The 24,062-nt window shown below is 49.4% G+C and overlaps 2 protein-coding genes and 1 long non-coding RNA gene across 3 annotated transcripts in view; 1 reads left to right on the top strand and 2 right to left on the bottom strand.

Moving 5' to 3' along the window:
* Window positions 1–16,220, top strand: part of COL4A4 (collagen type IV alpha 4 chain) — a 106,390-nt gene extending 90,170 nt beyond the window's left edge. The window contains exons 43-47 of the mRNA XM_040639708.1: window positions 1,692–1,817; window positions 7,024–7,140; window positions 8,847–9,035; window positions 10,784–11,070; window positions 11,482–16,220. Coding sequence (XP_040495642.1) covers window positions 1,692–1,817; window positions 7,024–7,140; window positions 8,847–9,035; window positions 10,784–11,070; window positions 11,482–11,745 — 983 coding nt within the window. The 3' untranslated portion in view covers window positions 11,746–16,220. The remainder of the gene's footprint in view (window positions 1–1,691; window positions 1,818–7,023; window positions 7,141–8,846; window positions 9,036–10,783; window positions 11,071–11,481) is intronic.
* A 119-nt stretch (window positions 16,221–16,339) lies between these two features.
* On the bottom strand, window positions 16,340–18,172 carry LOC121104816. Its single transcript, XR_005837201.1, has 2 exons — window positions 16,816–18,172; window positions 16,340–16,707 (listed from the first exon to the last, which is right to left on the bottom strand). It is a non-coding gene; the product is annotated as an uncharacterized LOC121104816 (long non-coding RNA).
* A 1,750-nt stretch (window positions 18,173–19,922) lies between these two features.
* Window positions 19,923–24,062, bottom strand: part of RHBDD1 (rhomboid domain containing 1) — a 136,716-nt gene continuing 132,576 nt past the window's right edge. Inside the window, exon 7 of the mRNA XM_040639773.1 lies at window positions 19,923–23,675. Within this exon, the coding sequence (XP_040495707.1) occupies window positions 23,581–23,675 (95 nt within the window). The 3' untranslated portion in view covers window positions 19,923–23,580. The remainder of the gene's footprint in view (window positions 23,676–24,062) is intronic.

Raw genomic sequence — 24,062 nt, forward strand, 5'->3', positions numbered from 1 at the left:
CTGTGTGTATGAACTCATTTGAAGATAACATCAGAACCCTAAATATGAAGCACGAGCCAAATGCCCACCACCCCTACTCCACCCCCACCTCCCGTTCCCTTATCTGCTTCCTTCGCTCCACCAGAACTCACAAGGTGATTCAGGGAAAATAGGAAATATTCATATGCATCTCCCTCAAGTCACCCAGAGTGGAAAAGCCACAGTTTATATTAAACTGTGCGTACCATAAAATACACCCAGCTCAGTGTTGGTTGTGGTTTCATACAATATTTTATAAGAGATTAAATTCCAAACAGCTGACAAGGGTTCAAGTCTGTTTTTTTTCCTTAAGATTATTTATTTGAGAGCAAGAGAGAGAGAGAGCGTGTGTGTGCATGAGCTGGGGGAGGGGCAGAAGGAGAGGGAGAGAGAGAATCCGGGCTCTCAGTGGGCTCCCCACTGAGCATAGAACTGCATGCGGGACTCCATCCCAGGACACTGAGATCATGACCTGAGCTGAAATCAAGAGCCAGTCACTCAACCACATGAGCCACACAAGTGCCCTGGGTTCGAGTCCGTTTTGCACAGACGTATTAACTACTGTGTAGCCTACGTTGTCACTATGGCCACATTTTCTACGGTTTTCTTGCTACCTAATCACTGCTGTTCTTAAACTTATTTTGCACACTTGCATGAATTTTAAGAAAACTACAACTGAGAAGCAGTGTGTTTTTAAAATATGTTGTATTTCTTGGAATTCATCACACGGATGTGAAGAGTTCTGAGGGCAGTATGGTGTCCTGGTGAAGCACACAGGTCTGGAGCCAAGCCGTCTTGGATTTTAATCTAGACTCTGCCACGTGTTAGCTGTGTGACCTTAGATATGTCACTTATTTACCTGAGCCTGGGTTTTTTACGTGTAATATTCTAATAATAGCAGCACATACACACACAGGTTTGTTGGGAGCCTTTAATCATAAAGCACTTAGCCCGGGGCCCGGTACATGATAAGGCCTCCAATAAGTGTTAGCTGTTAGCATTATTGGTTACTGTTACTATGATTTCTTTTCCCTTGTGGAGTATTTGCAGGGTGAAGGAATGAAGCTTTAGGAAAAATATCTTAAAGATGTGAACATAACCGAGAAGGAAAAACAGAGCAGTGATTCTCCAAGTGAGATCCCCAGATCAGCACCGTTAGCCTCACCCGGGAACATGGTAGACGTACAGATGTCGGGTCTACCCCAGACCTACGGGCTCAGAAACTCTGGGCTCTGACCAGCCGGCCAGATGATTCTGATGGGCTGAAGTCAGAACTACAGTGGTGTAGCCCTGGCTGACACCGGAGACTTCCGGGGAGCTCTCCCACTGCTACCGGTGACTGGAGCCCAGTAAAATGTGCCCCAAAGGTGGGAAATCCAGTGAAGGTCACCAAACGGTTGCTGCCCCAACCAGCCTTCACTATTCTGTACTTCTTTGGCTTCCTCTGAGATCCTAGTCACTCAGTCAGTCAGTCGTGTATTTAACACGGTGCCTTCTGGAAGTTTCTCATGTGCCCCACAGTGAACAGAAGTCCCTCCCTCATAGAGCTTGTGTTGGGTTGTTGAACACCCGATTCTTCCGTGTCGTGTCGGCAGCCCGTCTAGCTGGAGAAGGCAGAAGGAGCTTGTTTGTAAGGCTGGAGCCCGTCACACAAGCAATGATTGCAATTTCAGGTGAGCCAGGGCCGCCTGCCGACGTGGAGTCCTGTCCCCGAATCCCCGGGCTTCCCGGGGTACCAGGCCCAAGAGGACCAGAAGGAGCCATGGGGGTGCCTGGAGTGAGAGGGCCCCCAGGACCAGGTACGAGGTTGGCGCCCGTTGTTCATGCTGCTGGAATGAAAGTCTAGGCGGCTTGTTATGTAGCTTTTAGCACGGAGCCTAAATGACTCGTTGAGTACGAAGCAACGTCACTTCTTTCCTCTGAGACATTTTTCTACATTTCTCCCGTGTGATCACGCCCTCGCTGGATCGGCACAAGCCTGCTATTTTATGCTGAACTCCTACTTGAACCGCTCCTACGTGGGCACAGGTTTTGAAGCCTTTTAATCAACAGAGTAGCCGCTCTGTTAATAGTCACTAATAGCTGTTGACTTGATTTTGAATTACAAACACTTGAATTGGGGCTATGTGGAGCAGAATTGGCCCAGGAGAAGGGGGAAGGAAATGCCTTGCTTGGAGCAGGGAGAGAGAAAAGGGGAAGGGTCGTTCTAAATTCTGGCCATGACCAAGTGTTCGTTTAATTGCTCAGAGCACTGCTCATGGTCAGGGTAGCAGGATCCGTATTTAAGTACTTCAACCAAACCATCCCTTTAAAAACTATCTTCCAGATGCTTTATTTTCACAGATCCCCACCACACGGGTCAGTGACAAAGAAATTAGGGAGTCCAGGCTGGTCAGCTTGAGGTCACTGATCACAATTCAGACCAATTAGCAGTGGCCGTGTTTCTAGACAGGCTGCGTGCAAATGACCCGAAAAGGCACGTGGCCCTTCTCTTCCCTGGTTTCCCACTGCGCAGGTGTGGCCTTGGCTCTTTCTGGCTCAGGGCCAAAGGAATTGGAAATAGAACTTGAGTTTTGCCTCACCTGTTGTGTGTGTGTGTGTGTGTGTGTGTGTGTGTGTGTGTGTGTGGTGTGTTTCCCCAAAGCCAAACAGCTAAGGGCCCAAAAGACATCCCCTCTGCCGGCCTCTGAGTGGTTGTCGGGTAGTGTCTGGAACAGCCGTGGAGCCTCCCTCGGTTGGCTGTGGGGTTGTCTTGTTCGTATTTGCTGCACTGCATCTGTGTTTATGCACCGAGTGAACTGGGTGTCAGCTGGAGGGACTTGCGTTAACAGCGCGGGGGACCCTGGGAAGTGAGCTAGCTCTTTGTCACCCACGGCATGCATCGAGCTCTCCATCGGTCACAATCACTCGTCACTCAACCTGCTTTTAAAACCAACCCCCTTGTTGTGTATATATTTGCCATTGAGGGCTGGGACCCCTGGCCCTACACACACACCCCTTTAAAAAAATCCACTTTCAGGTAGAAGATATGGCCGGGAATGGGGTTCTGCAAATTTTTTCAGTAAAGACTTCCAGATCCGCTGCACGCCTTAGAAAGTACGGTACTAGGTGTTGTGGGCAATACAAACATGCATAAGATGAGTTTTTCTCCCCCCTCCAGGGCCTCACACAACCTCATGGCAGAAATAGCTGGCAGAACATAAGTAACTCTAGATAATGGGAGATTATAATTTGTGTTTTCGAAGAGTTGCTGGCAAAGGCCTGAGGACAATGGGACAGGGAGAGGTGAATTTAGTGCGGAGGGCTGCAGGACTGCTGAGACCCAGGCAAGAGCTGGCCTTTGAACAGAGCCTTTAAGGAAAGATAGGGCTTTGAAGAACCAGAATTGTCCAACAGGGAGGTGGCAGAGCACAGATGGAGTAGGTTGGCCTAAGAGCCTGGTAACCAAGTCAGCAGCTTCCTTGCTACTCAAAGTGTGGTTCGAGGACCAGTAGCAACTCTGGCACAGACCTACCATTAGAATCTGCATTTTAACAAGATCCCAGAATATTTGTATGTATATTCAAGTTTGAGGAACCCTAACCATATTCTATGAGTGCTGTCCTTAAAAGAGTCAGCTAAGAGCGACACCATCCCTAGTGACTCAGTCCTCACTGTAGGCTAAAGTCATCTTAAAGTCATGGGGGGCTGGACACAATATTGATGCCTCCTCCCAGACCAACAGAAGGCAGAGGGAGGCAGGGCCTGAGGATCAGTGTTTGGAAACGCTCCCCAGATAACTCTAGCGGACAACCAGGGTTGAGACCCACTGCTGCCCTCAATGCCAGCCGAGACCTGTGGGGTGGCTGGGCTCGCCTGTTGTGGTGGCTTTGGAAAAGAACCAAAGAAAGTAAACGAGAAGAAAAACCAAGTGGGCAAATAGGTGTCTTGGGCACATACAAGATTCTCCATAGACAGCGAGCTTCTGAACGACGGCTGACAGGCTACATGGTCCCAGCTGTGACCAATCACCCGTCATCTCTCATTCTGCCCGACTTGGGGTCGGATAGGCTCATCCAGTTGCAGGTGGCCTCAGAAGGGTCTTCTCTGGCTTCCTGTGCCCTCTGCTAATTGACGTCACTGACCCTGCCTGCTGGCAGTGGGGACACCTGAGGCTACCGCTGCGCCACAAAAATGTGACTGTTATGTTAAAAAAAAAACAACGGGTGCACAGCCCTTCCCGCAAGGTGCCTCCCATTCTTCCCATGGTCTCACCGGACTGTGCTGGCTCAGTTTCCCGGGGGCTCCCTTCTGCCCTCCTCCCAAGGACCACTCCCAAGCCAGGGTTCCCTTTTGGCTCCCTCTTCTCTGATACGGGCCTCCAGCTCTTGCTATAAAGGACCCTGCTTTCTGCAGTATGTTCTTCGGCCCCCTTACCCGGCCTGTTTCTGCTGACCACCTGGATACATCGGCCACACTGCCCAGTTGCTGAAAAGCGACCAGTCTCTCTCGAAGGTCTGAAGCGGCTGAAGCCTGACTGACTTGGGTCATCTGCAGGGCATGTGGCTTGTCATCGGTCCTTTCCCGAAGGCGGTTCTTTCAGCTTGGTGTTGGGGGCCATATGTGCCGCCCCCGAGGTCGGTTGTGAAGGCTCAGCCCCGCTAGGAAGGACCACCTCCACTTCAGATGACGCTGTTGGCCTCCTCTTGTTTTCCCTCCCAAACCTCTTTCCTTGCTAAGCTGGCTCTGAAACCAGGTGTTGCAGCCGAGAGCTATACAGAAAAAAAGAAGGTTCTGGCTCTTTCCGGCCCCGTGTGAGTGGGTAACAGCCACACTAACTATAACCTGTGTCTGTTGAGCGTCCTCCACCATGGAAGGCCTCCTGGTTTTCTGCTCACACGTCTCTTTGATCTGCAACTTTCCTTCCCCGGGGGGCCCTCAAAGGCTGGGGCTTCCTGGGATGAGCACAGAGGTGGTTTCTGTATCGATTTGAACTGTTACTGCCTAATGGACAGCCCCACATCCTGTTAGAGTGTGTTTAATCTTCAAGTCAACATGTGACGCTCTCCGAGGAGGTAATCCATCAAACACTGGGGGGCTTTTAGAGGGAGCTCTAGTCCTTAAAACAAGTTCCAAGTGGAGAACAAGTCCACATAGGGAAAGCCGTGGGCACGCAACTCGGTTAGCCAAAGCCTTCCTTCCAATCTCTGGAAACTGCCTGACAATTTCTCCAAAGGGAACAAAGCCTATATCACAACATCTGGTGGGGAGCTCTTTCCCCTGATCGGCAGTGATCTCGCCGCACGTTGGTATTTCAGGAAGACGCCTGCTGCCTTTTCAATGATCAGCTTGTTTGTTCCTTGTCAGCACTCGGGCAGCCCTTTCCAGAACAGCACCGTGACCCCATGTTGCAATCATCTTGTGGGGTGGGAGAGACAAAAGAATGCTCTGAGCTCACCATCAGGGCCCTCTGTTCCTTCCAGAGTGATGTTCTCTTTGAAGCTGGTGGCAAGGGATGTGCCAGCGAGCACACAGCAGCCCCACCCGGAAAGAGGTCTCTGCCCGGTTACTGGAAAGGAGAGGGCATCTCTCAGCCAGATGGGGAGAGGGAGAGGTTTCCTTTCTCACTTGCTGAATGATAACCATGGACGGAACGCAGTCCAGGAACTGCATGACAACCCAAGAGAATTTGTTTAAAACCTAAGGAAGCAGAAAGTGAAATGACAGCACCCCAAAAGCCAGGCATACTGGGGATACCCACACCAGCTCTACCAGCATGGGACGTGGAGGGGACGGACTGGCTGGTGGTGGGGAATAGAGAAGGAGGTTGGTATGGGACACTCTCAGGCAGACTGTCTTAGAACAGGATTTCAAAAGCGGTGAGGTTTGGAGGGGTATGCATTTCAAATGGCTATAAGAGGGGGTCCTGTGTGAGACAGGAAATCGAGTGGGATGTCCAGCTGATCACCCGAGCATGGCAGTCCCCTGCTCTCAACCCTCAGATGGCTCCCCCCTCCCTTGAAGAACAAGTCCAAGAGTGAAAACGTGAGCCCTCTCTGACTTCATGGTTGGTTTTAGGCTAATTCGTGGCAGAGAGAGTGAGCGAGAGAGGGAGAGAGAAGAACCGTTGGAAACCAGGACCCTTGGGAGGGCTAGTACTTCAGGGAATTCAGGCTAACGGCAAACACACTTCTCTACAGGCAACGGCCATGTCTGCTACCCGCGAAAGGAGGTTGTGGCTAATGATGCCTCAGAGGAACGTAACCAAACACTTAAAGAACCCCTCCAGTATCAGTGCGACTGCTGCCAGACCCCTCCCCCCTTTACGTCCTCCAGGGGGCGCACCTGAGCTCCTCAGCTCGTCACGAAGCAGGCTGGCGGCTGATGGAACCTGGCCTGGGAGCGGTTCCTCAACACGCAAGATCAGCTCTGTCACCTTCCTGAGCCTCAGTCTCCCCACTGGTAGGCTGGCATACGACAGCGCCTGGTCATGTGGCTGTTGAGAAGACCAAATTGGTTAAGCCATATAAAGGGGGGTACCCTCCACCTTTAAACCCTCAATTATTATTTTAAAAAATTGCTGCTTTGACCTTGCTCCAAATTTAACTTGACTCCCAATTGGATCCTATTAAAGTTTACTTATTCCTCCACTGAGCTTTCTAAAAAAATCATTATTAAGGATAATATTTAATTATAGAAGTCATATGTGTTCGATACAAAAAACTTAAACATACAAGAATATGAAGACACGTGAAGACCTCTCTTCCAACGTCTCCCTGGTCTGGCTCCAAATCCTTGCTCTGCCCATGACTGGCTTATTACTTAAGCAAATGACCTCTCAGAGCCTCATGACCGCACCACCAAGCGGGGGTGGTACAATCCCGATTCCGTGTATCTGGGAAGACGACATGAGAGAATGCAGTGTAGTCCAAATGGGGAGCCCCAGGCCGGCCCCTGATACCCATGCTGGAAGTGCTAGCAGGTGTCATACTGTTCTCACCACTGCCATCGTAAACTGTCGTGCAGGGTGCAAAGGAGAGTCTGGGCCGGATGGCAGGAGGGGCGAGGATGGCCTCCCAGGGCCTCCTGGGCCTCCTGGAAGCAAAGGGGACGCGGGAGAAGCCGGCTGCCCTGGAGCACCAGGTAAAAATGTTCAGCTTCTCTTCTCTTCTTTGACACCGTAGATCTGAGAACTGTGTACGAGATCCCTGGCCTCTCAAGCGGCTTTCCAAACTGATCCTATTAAAAGCATTTGCCTTAGATGTGGACTCACCAGGTATTAGGGAGGCGGAAGCAGCAAGAGCGGAACAGGATGAATCCCCCCCCATGATGACCGATCCTCAACCATCATAAAGATGAGTCAAGGCCCTTTCCCCACATTTAGTATTTCTCCAAACCACCGTGCATTATCATAAAAGACTCAAGTTATTTTAGCTGTTGCCTTTTCCAAGGCAAGCCTGGCGTTGGGTGTGATCGCCACTGAGAGGCCGTGCTGACGATGGAGGTGGCAGGGGTGTTCTCACCCTCCAAGACTGGCCGAGGCACTAGGCCTCGGTTTTCTGAGTTCACTTCATCTTATCGCACAGCTGTGGGTGCATACAATACAAGGCTCCTCCTTAAGAACAAAACTGGGGAGTAGGCACTGGGTGAGGAGAGAGAGAAGACATAGTCATTTATACGTAAGTAATAGGAATAATACATACGAATAGTAATTTGAAATATAACGAGCCAGGTAACATGCCGGGCGCTGGGGACCCGAAGACTCCCAAAGCCTCTTCGGAGAGGATCTCCCCGGCTGGTAATGAGAAGGGGTGAAGGGGGCTGGTGAAGTCTGTAACAAAGTGGAGCCTACAACTCAGCTTCAGTCAGCTGCTGCGTGTAGAGGGGAGGCCTCCGTGCTGCCTACGCTCTGCTTTCCAAGTCCAAGAGCGCCGCCCGTGCAGTCCGACAGGGCAAACACGGGAGCAGCCCAGATCCAGGGCTCAAGCTACCACGTTGTAACCTCTGGTTTACAGTGTAGATGGGGAGAGCCTGCCAGTCTTCCAGAAACAAGTTTAAAAAAGAAACAACTTTTGGGTTCACCTTTGCTCTCGGCAGTTAGAAGTAGCCGTTGGCCTCCTTCAACGGGTCAGCCCCGTAGAGATGCCAGAGGAGACAGACCCCACTTATTGCATAGAGCTATTCATTTCCCACCTGCCAGCAAGAATGCCAGAACTGGGCCTTCCTTCCCCCTCCCTGTCTCCTAAAAGAAGGTCCAAGGTCTGGGAGGGGGAGGGAAGACCAGCTTTGACAATCACCAGGGTCCCAGTCCCACATGTCTGGGAGGTCACATGGCAGGGGTGACACCACCCCATCTTTTTCTTCTCAGCATTTATCACTTCCTAACACATTTTATGGTTTGTCATTTCTCTTGTTCAAGTAGAATGTAAGCTCTAGGAGGGCAAGGAGTTTTGTCCGCTCGCTGTTTCTTTGTGGGGTTTTTTTGTAGTTTCAAGTTCTTACTTAAATTCCAGTTGGTTAACATACAGTGTAATATTAGTTTCAGGAGTAGAATTTAGTGATCCATCACTTACCTGTGACCCCCAGGGCTCATGCCAACAAGTGCCCTCCTTAGTCCCCATCAGCCATTTAACCCATCCCCCCTCCCGCACCTGTTTTTACGCTAACTTAATCTGACCACTTAGAAGATGCTTGGAGTAATTGCTGAGTGAGTTGTTGGTCTGTTCTGCAGTCAGGGATGGCCGTGTCGTGCTCCCCTCTGCTCCTGAGTGCTCAGAACGGAGGTGCTCGGAAGTGCTTGTTAAAACAACCCCCCTAAACTGCCTCCATGTTTTTCTTCATTCCTCCAGGCCCTCCTGGGCCCACTGGGGACCCCGGGCCCGAAGGGTTTGGGCCTGGCCACCTCAGTGGCTTCCTCCTGGTTCTCCACAGTCAGACGGACGGAGAGCCCGCCTGCCCCGCGGGCATGCCCAGGCTCTGGACGGGCTACAGTCTCTTATACCTGGAAGGACAGGAGAAGGCACACAACCAGGACCTCGGTATGTGTGCGGCGCGCGGTCACCCACGTCCGTCGCTTAGGGTACGGCCTTTGGGTGAAGTTTACAGATTCACCCACGTCTCGGTGATCCCTCCTCTCCCGTGGAAGAGGAGGCTGACTCCCAGAGAGTTCTGTGAAATGAGATCCTGTGGGGCGCTCATTCTGGCTACAGTAGTTGTCCTCCGGCTGCTTATTTTTAAAAATGATCCTTCCTCAGCAGGTTAAATTTAACTCTTACATGAAGTGTAGCTTTTACTTCCAAATGTACATTTAATCAGGACACGGTCCGTTCCTGTGTTTACGTGTCCAGCGGTGCCTCCCAGCAGCCGGGGACTGGCTGATTGGCATCAGCGGCACCCGCTCCCCGCCTCGCTCCAGCTGCTTGTTTAAATTACAGACCTTGATTTTGGGAGTCATCCCTGGGTGCTGCTATTTTCTTTCTTTCCTTCTTTCTCTCTTTCTTACTTTCTTTCAATTTATTTGTTTATTTGAGAGACTGCACAGGTGCGCACGGGAGCAGGTGAGGGGCAGAGGGCCAGACACTCAAGCCGGCTCCCCGCTGAGCCGGGAGCCTGACATGGGCTCCATCCCAGGTCCCTGAGATCATGACCTGAGCTGAAACCAAGAGTCAGTTGCTTAACTGACTGAGCCACTCGGCTGCCCCACTTGTAGATTTGTAAGCTGCAGGGAATGATTTCGAGTCAGGAGTTTAATAAAACCCAGGTGCTGGCAAACGCTGTCTTTCCCAGATCATGGTGGTTGGGTGGTGGGTGCAGGAGGGACAAGACAGCAGGGGGCGCTGATGGAGGGGGAACCTTGTCCCTGCCCTCACTGGGCTATGACCCCTGCTGTTAGCAAGGGTCGTCAAGAAGTGCAGGCCTAGGGGCGGCAGCTACTGAAGGTCACTCTCCTCTGGGCTCAGTCCGGGGCCCTTCCCATTAGAGGGCCTGGTTGGGGGGGGGGTGCAGAGGAAGAAGTGATGTTTAATATCTTGGCTCTATTTACTTCTCTCCTCCTCACCCTTCTGCCTCCAGTCTCCTCCCCGCCTGGCCTCTGTTCCACCCGTCTCCTCCCACCCCGGTCCAGCCAGAGCGTACTCGCAAAGCTCTTCAGAGCTCCGGGATAAGATCGAAGCTCCTTACGAGACAGACAAAACCCGCAGCCTCTGGTCTGACTCCTTTCTGGGCACCCTGAGACACGGACGTCCTCTGCCCCCCTTCCCCCCACGGAATTCCTTTGAGTTTGAGCTCCAGGCTCTCTCACCTCTGGCCCTCTCTCCTGCTGTATCTCCTCCTCTGAACAGTCTTCACACCTGGCCAAATCCTGTCCCTGTTAAAGGTGCTAGCGTACAATGATTCTTGCGGTTGGCCTCCCCGAAGTCCCGGTGCTCGCTCCTTCTCATTCCTAGGGCTGGCCGTGCTGTATGTTCGCGGCGCAAACGCTCCGCCGTCTCCCCAACCGAGCCAGGGCAGGAGCTTTGTGGGCACAGAGCTGGAGTAACCGCACCCCGCCAGCAGCAGGCGCACTGCTCGGCTGGGGAGGGAACGAGCAGCGGAGGAGCGGAGGAGGGCTGGCCCGGGACCAGGCAGGTGGCAGACGCGCTCAGGCGCACAGCCGGCCCTGCCGCCGCACATGCGGCTTCGGCGGGGGCGTCCGTCTGGGCGGCCGCGAATGGCACCTGCGGGAACGGTCCCCGCGCACAGCGGGCCTGCGGCGCGCCCGCCACATTGCCTCGTCTTCCCTCCCAAGGTCTGGCAGGGTCTTGCCTTCCCATGTTTAGCACGCTGCCCTTCGCCTACTGCAACATCCACCAAGTGTGCCACTACGGCCGCAGGAACGACCGGTCCTACTGGCTGGCCAGCGCCGCGCCGCTGCCCGTGACGCCGCTCGCCGAGGAGGCCATCCGCCCGTACATCAGCCGCTGTGCCGTGTGCGAGGCCCCGGCCCCCGCCGTGGCGCTGCACAGCCAGGACCAGTCCATCCCCCCGTGCCCACGCGCCTGGAGGAGCCTCTGGATCGGGTACTCGTTCCTGATGGTGAGCCCCCGCCGCAGCCCCCGCGCCTGCCCCTTCCACCCGGGTTCCCGGAGCCCTGCCACACGGGACAGACAGCAGTGGGACATGGGGTCGTGAGACCACCCCAGACCCTAGCCTGTCGAGATGCAGGGCCATTCTCTTTCTTACTGCCGATCCAGTTTGTTGTTGTCGTTTTAATGATTTTGCCAGGGTGTAGACGTTGCCTTTGCTTCCGCCCTCAGAAAAAGTGGTTTCATTTTGTGTGCGTGGCCCACGACCCCGACTCCTTTCCTCAGCGGATCCCAGTTCGCTCTTTCTGGGATCCTTTGGGAGGAAAAATGTGAAGTTAGGCCCAGCCCTCCACGTGGCCCGGACTGGGTCTGGGGTCGTCCGCACGCGCCTGAGCCCTAACTCTGTCTGTTGTCCTGGCAGCACACAGGGGCTGGGGACCAAGGAGGAGGGCAGGCCCTCATGTCCCCTGGCAGCTGTCTGGAAGACTTCCGAGCCGCACCATTCCTCGAATGCCAAGGCCGGCAGGGAACTTGCCACTTTTTTGCGAACGAGTATAGCTTCTGGCTGACGACAGTGAGCCCTGACTTGCAGTTTTCCTCGGTGCCCTCCCCGGACACCTTGAAAGAGAGCCAGGCCCAGCGCCAGAGGACCAGCAGGTGCCGGGTGTGCATGAAGTTCAGCTAGAGAACCCACAACTGGCCAACATGCCGCCAGGAGAGGCTTCCTCGCGGGCCCAGGGGCCCAGGCTGTGCGAAGAGATTGATGGTGCTCATTTCAGACCCCACTTTCAGCTGTCCCTTCCGTTTAGATGTGGTTACTCCCACCGCCCTCTCATTCCTTCCTCTGTTCGGGGCAGATTAAGCAAAAGCTCCCTTTTTAGATTAGCTTCTAGACGAAGCCCAGCTATTCTTATGTTTTTGCGGATGATGGAAGAGCTGGCTTTATTCAGAATGCCGCTAATTCACAGGAAGGCAGAGAGATGATAAAGGCCGGATTACAAACTGCATTACTGAAAACTTCACTCATGGGTTAATAGCGCCTCAAACAATTGAAGTCAATTACTCTATAATACAGTGGGCTTCTGGATGGATTTTATAGGAAAAAATAAATAGCCCAACAAATGAAAGTAGAAAGTAGAGATTTCCAACATCTCAGAATGATCTCCTCTGTAATCTGTTTTCCCATGCACTTTAAATAATTGTAAAACCGTGACCCAAGGAGATGTAAAAAAAAAAAACAAAAAACATCCACACAGCCAGCGTTAACAGTTCATTTCAAAGCAGAACGAATCATTGTGCCAGGAAGGACCACAGCCGCTGTATTCCCGAGATGCTTCATTAGCATAAAGACATCACAGACGAACATGAAACACGTTCTCTTCTGCATTTTTCAAAGAATGGAAATGCCTACTCTGGCAACCCTTTTGAAAAGTAGCATTTATGGAAAAAAATATATTCAATAAGGGATTAAGAGCCTAAGAGCTATTAATGAATATTAAGGCAGTGATTCACAAAAACGGACTCCCCCTTGCAGTGAACTTCCAAACAGACGGCATTTGCCCAGTCGGGGTCCAGCTAGGCTGCGGAGCGCGCGCGCTAATGGGACTGCAGCCACATGGGGCTCGCTCAGACGCGGCAGCTCGCACAAAGCCGCCTGCTGCCCTCCCCGGGAGCGCCTGCAGAGCCCCCGCGCAGCCCGCCACGGACGATTTTCCTCCAAGACATAATGGCATTTCGTAGCGGGAAGTGACAGAGCTATCATTATGCGCTCCGGAGAAAATTAAGGGCCGGCTTAATTAAACTTAGGTAAGAAGATTCATTTAAGTTCATCTTCCTGCCAGGAAGATATGGTGCTATTTTAGAAAAAAACAAAAACAACCTACAATTTGAATTTTATGTGCCTGTTACTGGTTTTTACAGAAGCACGCTGTTTTTCCAATTTTAAAAACATTCTTCTATTTTTCATCACTATTCTACCAAGGCAGCAGTTTGACATTTGGTATTAATATTTTCTATAAAAGTTGAGAAGATACGTCGATGTAGAATGAGTAGTTTTCTGAATAGCAAAGGATATATTTCCTATTCTGGTAGGGATTCAGTGGTCTAATCCTAAAAATCAGAAAGCTTGTTGGAAATAGTATAGGAAACCTGCCTTCCTCATTTAAAAACATGTCATTTTACAAAAAAACCAAAGAAATTCCTCATGAGCAAGTGACATTCATTTTCGTGTTTAGTTTCAATGCCCTTAAAAATAATTGAGAAAAGAAAAACTCAATTAAAATTTTGTTCATGAGATGTTTTCTTTGCCAAACATTGATTAGCACGAGCTCTTATATGTAGAACATATTTCAAATGACTCTTGCCATGGGCTACTCCCAGGATGGCAATTTATTTTAATACTTTCCAGTAAAAAAGAAAAAAAGTGTACATTTTAAGATGAAAGAAGAATATTTCCTAGTTTATTTGACCCATTTATTGTTTTTAATCATGCAATGGCATGTTAAATATTTTTGAGCACCTGAAATTTAAGCCAATTTGAACCTCATTTGTAATTACACTTTTTTGTTTCCCGAGTTTTATTATGTGTCACCAAACATCAAGCCTTCTAAAATTTCATCTTGTTCATTCACGAATTTGGTCTGAGAACATTTTCTGGGAAGAGATAAGGGCGAGAAATAGAACGTCAGAGACATACCTCGCCTGCTGAAGTATTTTAAGCACGTTAGAATATTATCTTAGTCAACTTGCCAAATACATCTTAAAACACAGGCTGAATTAAGTGGGCAGTTTACTCCATGGTGAGCCTGGGATTATGTTGGAGACTGATTGTTCAAAATACTGATATTGCAAGAACCCCACTCCAAATGCCACACAATTGTTGCCTTCCGATTTTGAAAAATTATTTTAACTGGTCTAAAGGGCAAACCAGTGGAACAAGGAACTCCTTGGATTCGAAGACTCGGCTTTCTTCACCTGGTTAAATACCAGTGTACTTTGAAATGTCCCTTCTCTGTGAAGGAGGAACAAAACATCACCATGACTGGTGATGATCCTTATCGAAAGTTCCTTCCCAGGAATCCCCTCCCCCACCTCATTGGTTAGAAAGCATCTAGATTGTCCAATGGGAATTGCCCTGGGTCACATGGGGGAGGACGGGATGTTTCCTTCTGGGTTCTTACTCTCAGGGAGTGGACCCCCATCCATGCAGGTGTCCAGGTACCCAGGCCTCTGTGCTGCCCGTGGTGGGTGGCTCGTTTCTTGTCCTCTCGTCTTTCCCAGACCTGAACTCAGAGACCACTTCCTGTGAGCTGCTACCTTCCTCTCTGGCCTCACGGCGTCTTAATGCAGTCTCTGTCTGTCCCCCATACTCTGGATGGTCCACAGCTCCCAGCTGATGCCTCCACTTGTCAAATCCCAGTCATTTCTCCGAGATGTAAACTTGATTTTGTTTTTCTTTGGCTTAAAAATTGTTCAGTGACTCCTGTGCCTGTGAAGTCCAAGTGACTTCCGGTGGAGTGACAGGCTGCCCGCAGCTCACCTGTACACTCATCCCGTGTTCCCAGCTCTGTGACGGGGCTCCTGCTCTTTCTCCCAGTGACGTCCCTGCTCAAGGAAGTTTACCTGGGACACAACTGCTTCTTTACCGGAAGGAGCTGGAGGGGAGGGGTGCGGTGTGAATTTCCCCAGGGAGACTCCGACTCCCTTCCACTGCTCCCGGGACAACAAATGGGCCTGGCCACGCTCTCACGCTCCCTCCTCCATCCCGTAAGGTCTCCTCGCACTTCCCCCATGCTCTTGGTCCAGTGCAGGCCCTCACGGGCAGGGCCAGGCTTCACTCAACTTTGTACACTCAGTGCCTACCCAGGGCTGAGTGCATTGTGGATAATTCTGTGCTCAGTGACAGTACAATAGGTAGCATTAGGCGTTAGATCTGTGCGTGTAGGGTTTCGTGGACAAAAGGGTAACAAGTATAAATCATTTCTTATTTCAAAATATGTGAACGCACCAACAGATCTGCATACCTGCCGTCTCCTCTTAACAGTGACTGACAGAAAGCCAATCGATAAGCTGTAGCCACTGCCCCCTCCTGAAATACAGCTTACTTTTCCAGCACTGAAATTTCAGAAATGATAAGATCCATGCGATTTGGCTGAGAGAAGGCTCTTCATTGAAATGTGACAAGACTTAACTCACGCTGTAACCTGAACTCCCTCATCATGTAAGAGCTTCCTAGTATAAGACCACGTCAACGAAGTTTGTATACATGTCTTTGGTGCTTAAGACAGTCAGTAGAATGGTCCACTAAAACTTGATTGTATCAGATTTTTTTTTGAGCCTCTTGTAGATTTTAATGAAGCAAAACCATTCTGTGCGCTCCAGGAAATGACATTAGATTTGTTTCTATCAGCTCACCGAACGAATTTGATAATTTTTATTTTTATTTGGTATGACTTGCAAGAAGAGTGGGAAAATGTGGACTTTGGAATTGGTTTGACGCTGGCTCTGTCCCTTTCCTGCTGTATCACCCGGGGTGAGTTATACCTACTCTCTGAACCCCATTTTCCTCATTTATAAAATGGGACATAACATCTACTCTTACATTGAAAATTAAGTTAGATTATACGTCTAGCACGTAGCAGTCATTGCATATTTATTCTGGTCACATCTTCTATTTAAAATAATTTAATATAAAAAAACATTTCTTGGGTTTTTTCCATAGTTGAATTATATTATGATTCTTACAGGGCATATAAATTACTGATTAGAATTATTTATACCTGGCCAATTCTTTGTGTCTTTGGGAATGTTATTTTATTTCAATTCTCAAAGTTACTGTCACTCATCCCCCTCCTCCACACACACACAAAATCACAATTTCCTACAGGGACATTATCAGGAAGTTCTGCAGGGAACAAAACAATTGACATTAAAAATCAGTACTCCGCAATTGTCACTGTTATTATCTGCCAGAGACTCTGCATAATGCATTTTAAACCACCAAGGCTGGCTGCCACATCCATGTGAAATGCTTGAATTTTATGGTGCTTAAATATTTAATGATTCATAGGAAGAAATGTGAGATGTGTCCAATAAATTGCATCCCTTTCTCTAACCTGTGGTTGTAAAGTATAAAGACTTTCAACATGTAACATTTGCAAGATACCTGGTCTACTATTGACACCCAAATCTTTGTTGTATTACAAGTTATAATATTGTTCATTATATATAAAGTTCTGTGCTGACCTCCAAAAACAAGTGTGTTTGATCTGGTGCATTTATTTTCTTTCAAGCCAAAGTAAGTTTACTTTCTTATGTACCTTGTTCCTACTGTGGCCGACTTTGGAGCTGCCTTAGTGGGGAGAATGGGTGACATGGTGAAGGTGCAGATTGTAGGGGGAAGGAGCAAGGGCAGAGTGTAGAAAGTGCCGCCTTTGAGGGAAAGGATGGGATTCCGAGGCTCTGGGAAGCGCTGGCCAGCCCACAATGATGGGGTAGGTGATGGACGAGGAACGAGGTTTTAGGGTCAAAGTGTCTGCATCAACCCCTGTTGAACTGCATGGGGAGTCGGCCGGGGGCTCAGACCCTGCGGACCTCAGTTGTCCCATCAGTTGAAGAATAATGAGACCACCTACTTCACAGGGTTGTCCTGAGGATTAAAAGTTAGAGATACAACTACAAAGAGAAAAAATGTAAGGTACTATCACTGATAACCATAGGAACTGGAAGTTAGGGGTTAGGTATTGATAGTCGATACCTTTTCATGGAGTTCCTCTTTTTAAGTAGGAGTATTTGGTCCAGCCTCTCACCTGATAGAGAAATAACAATATTTAGCATTTCTTGAGCACCTACTAAACGACAGGAACTATATTAAAATCCTTTTGCATGTACTCCCCCTCAACCTCTCAACTATCCTCGTTTACAGACAAGAAGACTGAAGTTTAAGGGAGAAGTAACTTGCTCAAGGTCACGGTCAGCACCCAGTGGAACTTGAACCCTGGTCTGTCACTAAAGATTATGTTCTTACCCATTAAACCATCACCTCCCAGAAGCTTCCCATTTGTAGGTTGGTTAGTAAATAAAGGGTCTCATAGAGATGTCATGGTGAACTGCTGCCATCACCGCAAAGTCCCAGGTCACAGATCCTCAGGCAGCCTGCCCAGCTCGGTGTGGAGATGGTCTTCAACTGTCCTTGGAGGGAGGGAGGTGGGGAACCTATGAGGGCAGAGTGATCTGGGCGGAGCCCAAAAGGCCTCTGGTATCTCAGGGTCCACTGAAAACCAGACAGGCCTTTGGAACCCCTTAATGTCCATTCCAGACCAGCCATTCAGAAGAACCTCTCTGAGTTGGAGAAAGAAGAATCTGGAGGTCCTTCCCTGGAGGCTCGGTCACTGTGGCACCAGCCAGTTTAGCTGTTTTTATTCTCCCGTTTGCCAGCAAGGCACTTTCTGTCATGCATTATTCTGGGCTTGCATCCTCAATGACAAACTACCTGGGGTTTATAATTTTATCAGCTAACAATGCAATTCGCAACCAGCAATCATTCTCATTTGTTTGTCTGGAAAAAGTAAGAAAATTTTAAAATTAGAAGTAAAAAGCTTTGGTCGCCAAGTAGCCCACCTGCCTCACAATACACGCAACACACAGGGTCACCAACCTGTGACCCCACGTGCGGGCTGGATCCCCCCCATTCTGCTCTCACGGTGAGGAGTAACCAGCACCTTCCACATCTGGTGTCTCAAGCCGGTCCGGTTCTGACCCGCCCAACTGCCGCTCACACGTCCTTGGGATTGGTACCTTGTGTGCAAGAGGGACGTGGTGTGTGGCCGCAAGTAAGTTCTTTCCCTCAAACTTCCTTGCGCTGAGACCAAGCCCTCCCCTGCTCCGTGCGGCGGGAACAGCAGGCGACGCTGCTGATCCCCGGTCCCTCACTCCACCCCTGAGCCTCGGGAACCCAGCTGAAAACAGGGTGCCTGGTTCTCTGACGGAATGGTGGTCACAATCCTAGCAGATAATGGATGATCATCTCCTAGTTTTTTCCTTTTTAAGGTTTCATTTATTTATTTGGGAGAGAGAGAGCGGGGGAGGAGCAGAAGGAGAGGGACAAGCAGACTCCACACTGAGCACGGAGCCCGACATGGGCTGGATCTCACGACCCTAAGATCACGACCTGAGCAGAAACCAAGAGTCTGACGCTGAACCCACTGAGCCACGCAGGTGCCCCCTGATGACCTTCAACTGCATTTGTGCACTGAAATCTAAGAAGGATTTTGGTGCCTATAAACTACTTGAGACCAGTGTTTTCTTTTTTCTTCCCCCTTCTACCTCCATATTCTCATTATTTTCCCCTGGCGATGAGAACCATTAAGACCCACTTTCTTAGCAAATTTCTAGTATATAATACAGTGCTATTAACTCTAGTCACCGTGCTTTTAGATACCCAGAAGTCATTCGTCTTACAGTTGGAAGCGTGTGCCACCATCTCCCCGTTCTCCCCAGCCCCTGGTAACCACCATTCTATTGTTTCTGGGTTGGATTTTTTCTTTTTTTTAAGATTCCACACATAAAAGAGATCATATAGTATTTGTCTTGTCTTATTTCACTTAGCATAATGTCCTCAAGGTCCATCCATGTTGTTACAAATGGCAGGATGTCCTTCTTTCTCATGGTTGAATAATATCCCATTGTAAATATATACTCCATCTTCTTTAACCATTCTTGGACACTTGGGACCTGTTAAAATGCGATTACAATTCATTTGGTCCGGGGCAGGAGTCAGAATTTTCAGCAAGTTCTAGGTGCTGCTGAACATGCTGGCCCAGGGCCCATATTCCCGAGTAGCTGGAAAGTTGGCCCTGGTGCTATTCTTTAATGAGATCCTCAAGACCTGTTCGCTTGTTTGAAGAATTACCTGCTACTACAAAGGACGTGCAGGGTATTTTCAATTATTGATGGAGGGATCTTATAAAGAGACCACATCTCAAAGTCAGACAGCAACTTTTAAGGACCTCAAATAAATACTACGAATCTATGAAGTCACATACTTTTCTTTGATTTGTTCTTGCTTTTAACACTTCCCTCGAGATGCTAACTGGGCATTTAGGAGGGAATAAAGCAAGAGAAACAACTTCACCACTTCCTGGCAGGAAGCCCAGCCAGTGGGTGAGCAGCTTGTTTCAATGCTTAGGAAAGGGACGCCATCAGTTGTGTTTACAGGGAGCCATGCGGGGGTGCTGCTTCTCGGGTTCTGCTTGTGTGTGCCCCAGATTCTACGAGCCCCTTAAAGCCACACGACACTACTGATTTTGATCATCCCAGTCTCCTCCCAAGCACCAGTATGTACTACTACCAAATTTAATGATTTCTACTGGCTATGCTCTAGTTTTCTTTGATAAAGCATAAATCACACGTTCAAATCTGCCAGTTCATTTCTGTGATCTGAACAAGATGTCAAGATCACTCTTCCCTACCCCTAAATATAACAGAAGGGGAAAAAAAAGGTTAGTGTGGACATATCAAAAGCTTTCCTGCAAAGTATAATGACCAGATTTGGTGGTATACACATGGAGTCCTCAGTGATATTTTTTGGACATACTGGGATCTTGAATTTTGTGCAGTGACGTGGGGTCTGTCTTCAGACGGACTCCCAAGGGTGGTGATCCCTCCCCACCGTCTGATCAGTAAGCGTGCCACCTTATGAAGCTTGGGAAAATCCTGAAATTCTTTCTATGGGCAAATCCTTTCCTTCAAGTTACTCCTTCCTTGATGTGATTCAAGAAAAAACCAAATAACCATAACAGGATCAATTAGCAACACGCATACCTTTTTCTATGTGCCGCTGGTGATGGTATAAATGAGTTTCTGTTTCAATCCATAGGCATTTATTGGTTCTGACATTCCAGACAGAGCACTGTTCAAGGTACTGTGAGGAAATACACAGAAACAGTCATGGTCCCTGCCTCATGAAGCTTACAATCTAGAGAGAAAAGACATTCTCTCATTGCAGGATACCGAGCAATTCCAAGAGGCTGTGGAAACTACGACCAACAGCCAACAAGAGCAGTAGATCATTCTGGGCTGTGGTATCTGGAGGCAGGACGGGGAGGGTCTGGATGGGCTGAGAGAGAGGAAAAGACTGTCCCACATAAAAGCACGTCACAGTCAAGTCACAGGGTCAGGAAAGCTCATGCCTTAGACGGGGAGACCCGTGAGCAGCGCAGACTCTGTTACGGATAACGGGGAATGAGGTTGAAAGCTTGGCCAGAACCCCATGATGGAGGCTGTTGAGTCTGACCTTCATGCATTGGCAGCAGACGTAGTAAAGGGTCCGGAGGTGACGAGTGCTCAGCACGAGAGTTAACTTTGGAGGATGAGCTGGGAGAGCTGGCAGAGCTGAGTGAAGAGAGATTTTAAGTGTCGAGTAGAGCAACGAATTGGGAGACGTTAAGGTCCCGTAAGTGGAGAGTCTGTGCTTCTAAACTGCAAGAGTGGGGCAAAACCAAAACCAAAACCATAACCCAGGAAAGGACTGCAATACCCCACAGGAAGGAAAGGAAGAGCTGTACATACAAGCCTTGATAAAAACGACCAACTGAATACAATTCTTTACTGAATCCTGAACCTCTCAAGAGATATGAAGCCTGGGAACGAGGAGGCCAGCGCTGCCACACCCTGTCTTACAGGCTGTTCTGGATGGCGGGCCTCATGGCTTCTATATCCGCTCCCCCAGTGGCAGAACGGGTGTCAGATATGTAGGCTGGCCCTGCTCCCACCAGACCCGGCCACTCACTGTGGGCCTGTGCCTCGGCAGCACCCGGCTTCAAAAGATGGAGGGGGCTCGAATAGCAAGGGAGGACTTTGGAATCATAGGCAGTGCACTCGAGGTCCTTATAAGGAAGCCACCGTAACCATTCCCTCGTCTTCAGAAAGATTCTGGATTGAGAGGTCTCCTAAGTGGGCTGACCACAACCAAAGTATGGCGACTGGATGCTTAACAGTCAGGAAACTGCTATCAACCAAACTACCAACCAAATTTTAAAACAGCCCTAAATGCTGATTCTCTACTAGAGGAAATTCGTCTAACACACTTGCTTTTGTCTTTGTCAACCCAATTCCAGATTGTTGACATACCTCTGGGGATTCCTTATTGCGGGAAAAAAAAAATAAGATGGACACTGCAAATAATAAGCATTGGTCACAGGCCAATCTATCAACAACAAAGTAATTACAATGATTTCTAGAACATTTTCGTTGCTGTGCTAAGATACTTGGTTTGTATTTATAACTAAGACGACCTTTCCCACATCTCTGAAGTTGAGTGATGTTCCACTCCATAAATAAAGGTGTGCATGTTTTATCATTTATACCACACAAAATCCAATTCTGGTGTCTTTGTATCTATTTGTATAGGACAGAGCAAGGAGCTACTATTACCGGACTCCACAGCCGTTAAGAAAACTACTTCCAGATACAGTGGTTGGACTTGAATGTCACAGAAAGAACAGTTTGGTGAGAAAACATTCAGGGAGTGCCCCCAGGAGCCAGGGCCAGCCTTTGGGTGGTGGCAGGGGAGAGAGGGACAGTGCAGAAAGATAAGACACAGTCCTTGTCCCCGAGCCATTCACAGTCCACACTCCCCGTGCAGAAGGCTCACTTGCGTGTAGTCGTGCATAAACAGTAACAGGGCAAGACGTCAGTGCTATCACAGAATTACCTTTACGATGTGCCAGGAGAAGATGGTGTAAGAATCGGGGAAACGGGAGGCAAATCCGTAGAGTTTGGGAGCGAGAGAAATGACTGTAACTTGAACATTTTAACGTGTGTAAGGCTGCCAGACTCACAGACGCGACTCATATCATAAACAAGCAGTACGTAGCTTCACACGGATTATAAATGACCCTGCGGAGCCCAGGTATCCTCGTGCGGGTCAGAATGCCCTCAGGACCTGAGGGTTTTCTTAGCTCATTTGGCGTCAGAGCCTCTCCCAGATCAATTCAGATGAGGAAGTGGATACCAAACCGCATGGGTGGTACGCTCCAAGTGTGTCAAACGTGTACAAAGAAAAACTGACAGTCATGCCCCCAAAATGTTAACCTTGGGTACCTATACGTGGTGAGAATATAGTTGATTTTAATATTGTACATGTATTTATTTGTATTTTTTATATTGTGAATTTCTCAGTGGAGACATAGTACTTATTAAGTGTATTTTCCTGATTATATAGTTCTTGCTGTATTATTACATGAATCCGTTTTCCTGATTGCAAAAGCAATACACATACATACAAATACACACATTTAAAAAAGACTGCAATATAAAATTGTAAAAAACCAGAAAGCAAAAATCCTATGTGCTCTACCCGCAAAGAACACCTCTGCTAACGTAGGTGTATATTCCCTTCAGGTGTTTGCTTTGTGCATACAGAAGGCATATATATTACTTTCATTATCAGAAAACTATATATAAATGCTAGGAATATAAATGAAAATAAGAGGATCCTTTTCTGCTTCTAACGCTCTTTAAAAATAAACATCTCCATGACGATAAGTAGCAGTGATACCTGACTTTGTCCTTTTATTCATGGAGCACAAGCACCAGGAGGGACGTGGACAGCCTGTGGGCGCTACCGCTGCGGGGGTCCTGGGGGATCTTGGACGCCCGGCCAGGACAAGTGGCTGTTACCGTGGTCCTTTAAAAGGCACTTTTTAGGAGAAACCAGTACCTCCTCGGAGGGATTTCTCAGGGACCAGCCCAGCAAGCGACTGCTTTCCTCCGCCTCTAGCACCTGCCGCTGCTTTGCTGGCTGCTCCAGGACACAGGTCACAGCTCCGGGAACTGTCCTGTCACGGGGGGGTTGGGGGGGGAGGGTGCTGTGAGCCCAAAACCTCAGTGCACCTGACATCTAACAGCGCGTGTGGGTGGTTTCCCCACCCGAGTTCTTACCCACACTTTTTCAGCCAAAGAGTCCATAAAGGCAGAGCCACGTAAAAACGGAGAGAGGATGCGGCCACCACCACCGGGACGCAGGGGCCCAAGGCGGCGAGGCGTCCGGGCAGGGGTGACCAGAACACCAGTTACGGTAGCCGCCTCGTGTTCCCGGAAAGTCACCAGGACAGCCTGTCAGGAGGCCCAGGGTTGGCTTCTCACTTCCTGCCAGGTCGAGCGCACCACGGGGCCCCGATCGTCCAGGCTGGCTGGTACACGTCACGGTCTGCGCGGACAGCACGAGGCAGGGGCTGCGCTGAGCGCGCAGCACGAGGGAGGCGTGTGGACGCCGGTCCCTGCGAGGCGGAACCGCCCCCTGCCCGCGGGAGAACGGGGCCGGCAGCGGGGCGCTCCGGACAGCTGTGCGCTGCGCCCAGAAGGCTGGTTTCAGGGCGAGTCAGTGCGGCCGTGCGTGGGGACCCACGGGGCCACGGGACGGCGAGTCGAGGCCGACGGCAGAGGACGCAGCGCCCCGCTTCCGTGTAAGTCAGGGCTCGGGGGAGGAACCCCGTGGGCAATGATCCCGCAGCTGGACCCGTCACTGGTGGTCAAATCTGCGAAGCCGCTGCCTTCTCATTTCTTCTTCTGGGGAGAGACGGAACCCGTAGGGCGGGGGGCTCGGCCCGCTGGCTCCTGTCGGCGGAAACCACAGGGAAAAATCAAACGCTGCCCATCCATCGTTCTGACATTTACAAGGCATTGTTCCCGAGGATTTCAGGGGGGAAGGAAGACTGATGGCTTGGGTGTCATCTTTATTTTAGCACGAAGCCGAAATATACCAAACATATTTCAGTCTCAGTTGTCAATACTCCATTTCAACATCAAGTAAATATTTTTAGTGTGGTCCAGTCTATGAATCTAATCCACTCATTTCGAAGATTCTTGACAAAACTCCCCATTTTTTTTTCCATCATGCTTTATAATTTACATCATCTAATGTCTACAAGGTCCCCAGGGCCTATTTATTTTTTTATGCCCAGAAGTAACTCGTTGCTGTTTCTAACTTCCCCACCATGTATG

This window comes from Ursus maritimus, unplaced genomic scaffold (assembly GCF_017311325.1).
Source record: "Ursus maritimus isolate PB19 unplaced genomic scaffold, ASM1731132v1 scaffold_1, whole genome shotgun sequence".
In the NCBI taxonomy this organism is placed as follows: domain Eukaryota; kingdom Metazoa; phylum Chordata; class Mammalia; order Carnivora; family Ursidae; genus Ursus; species Ursus maritimus.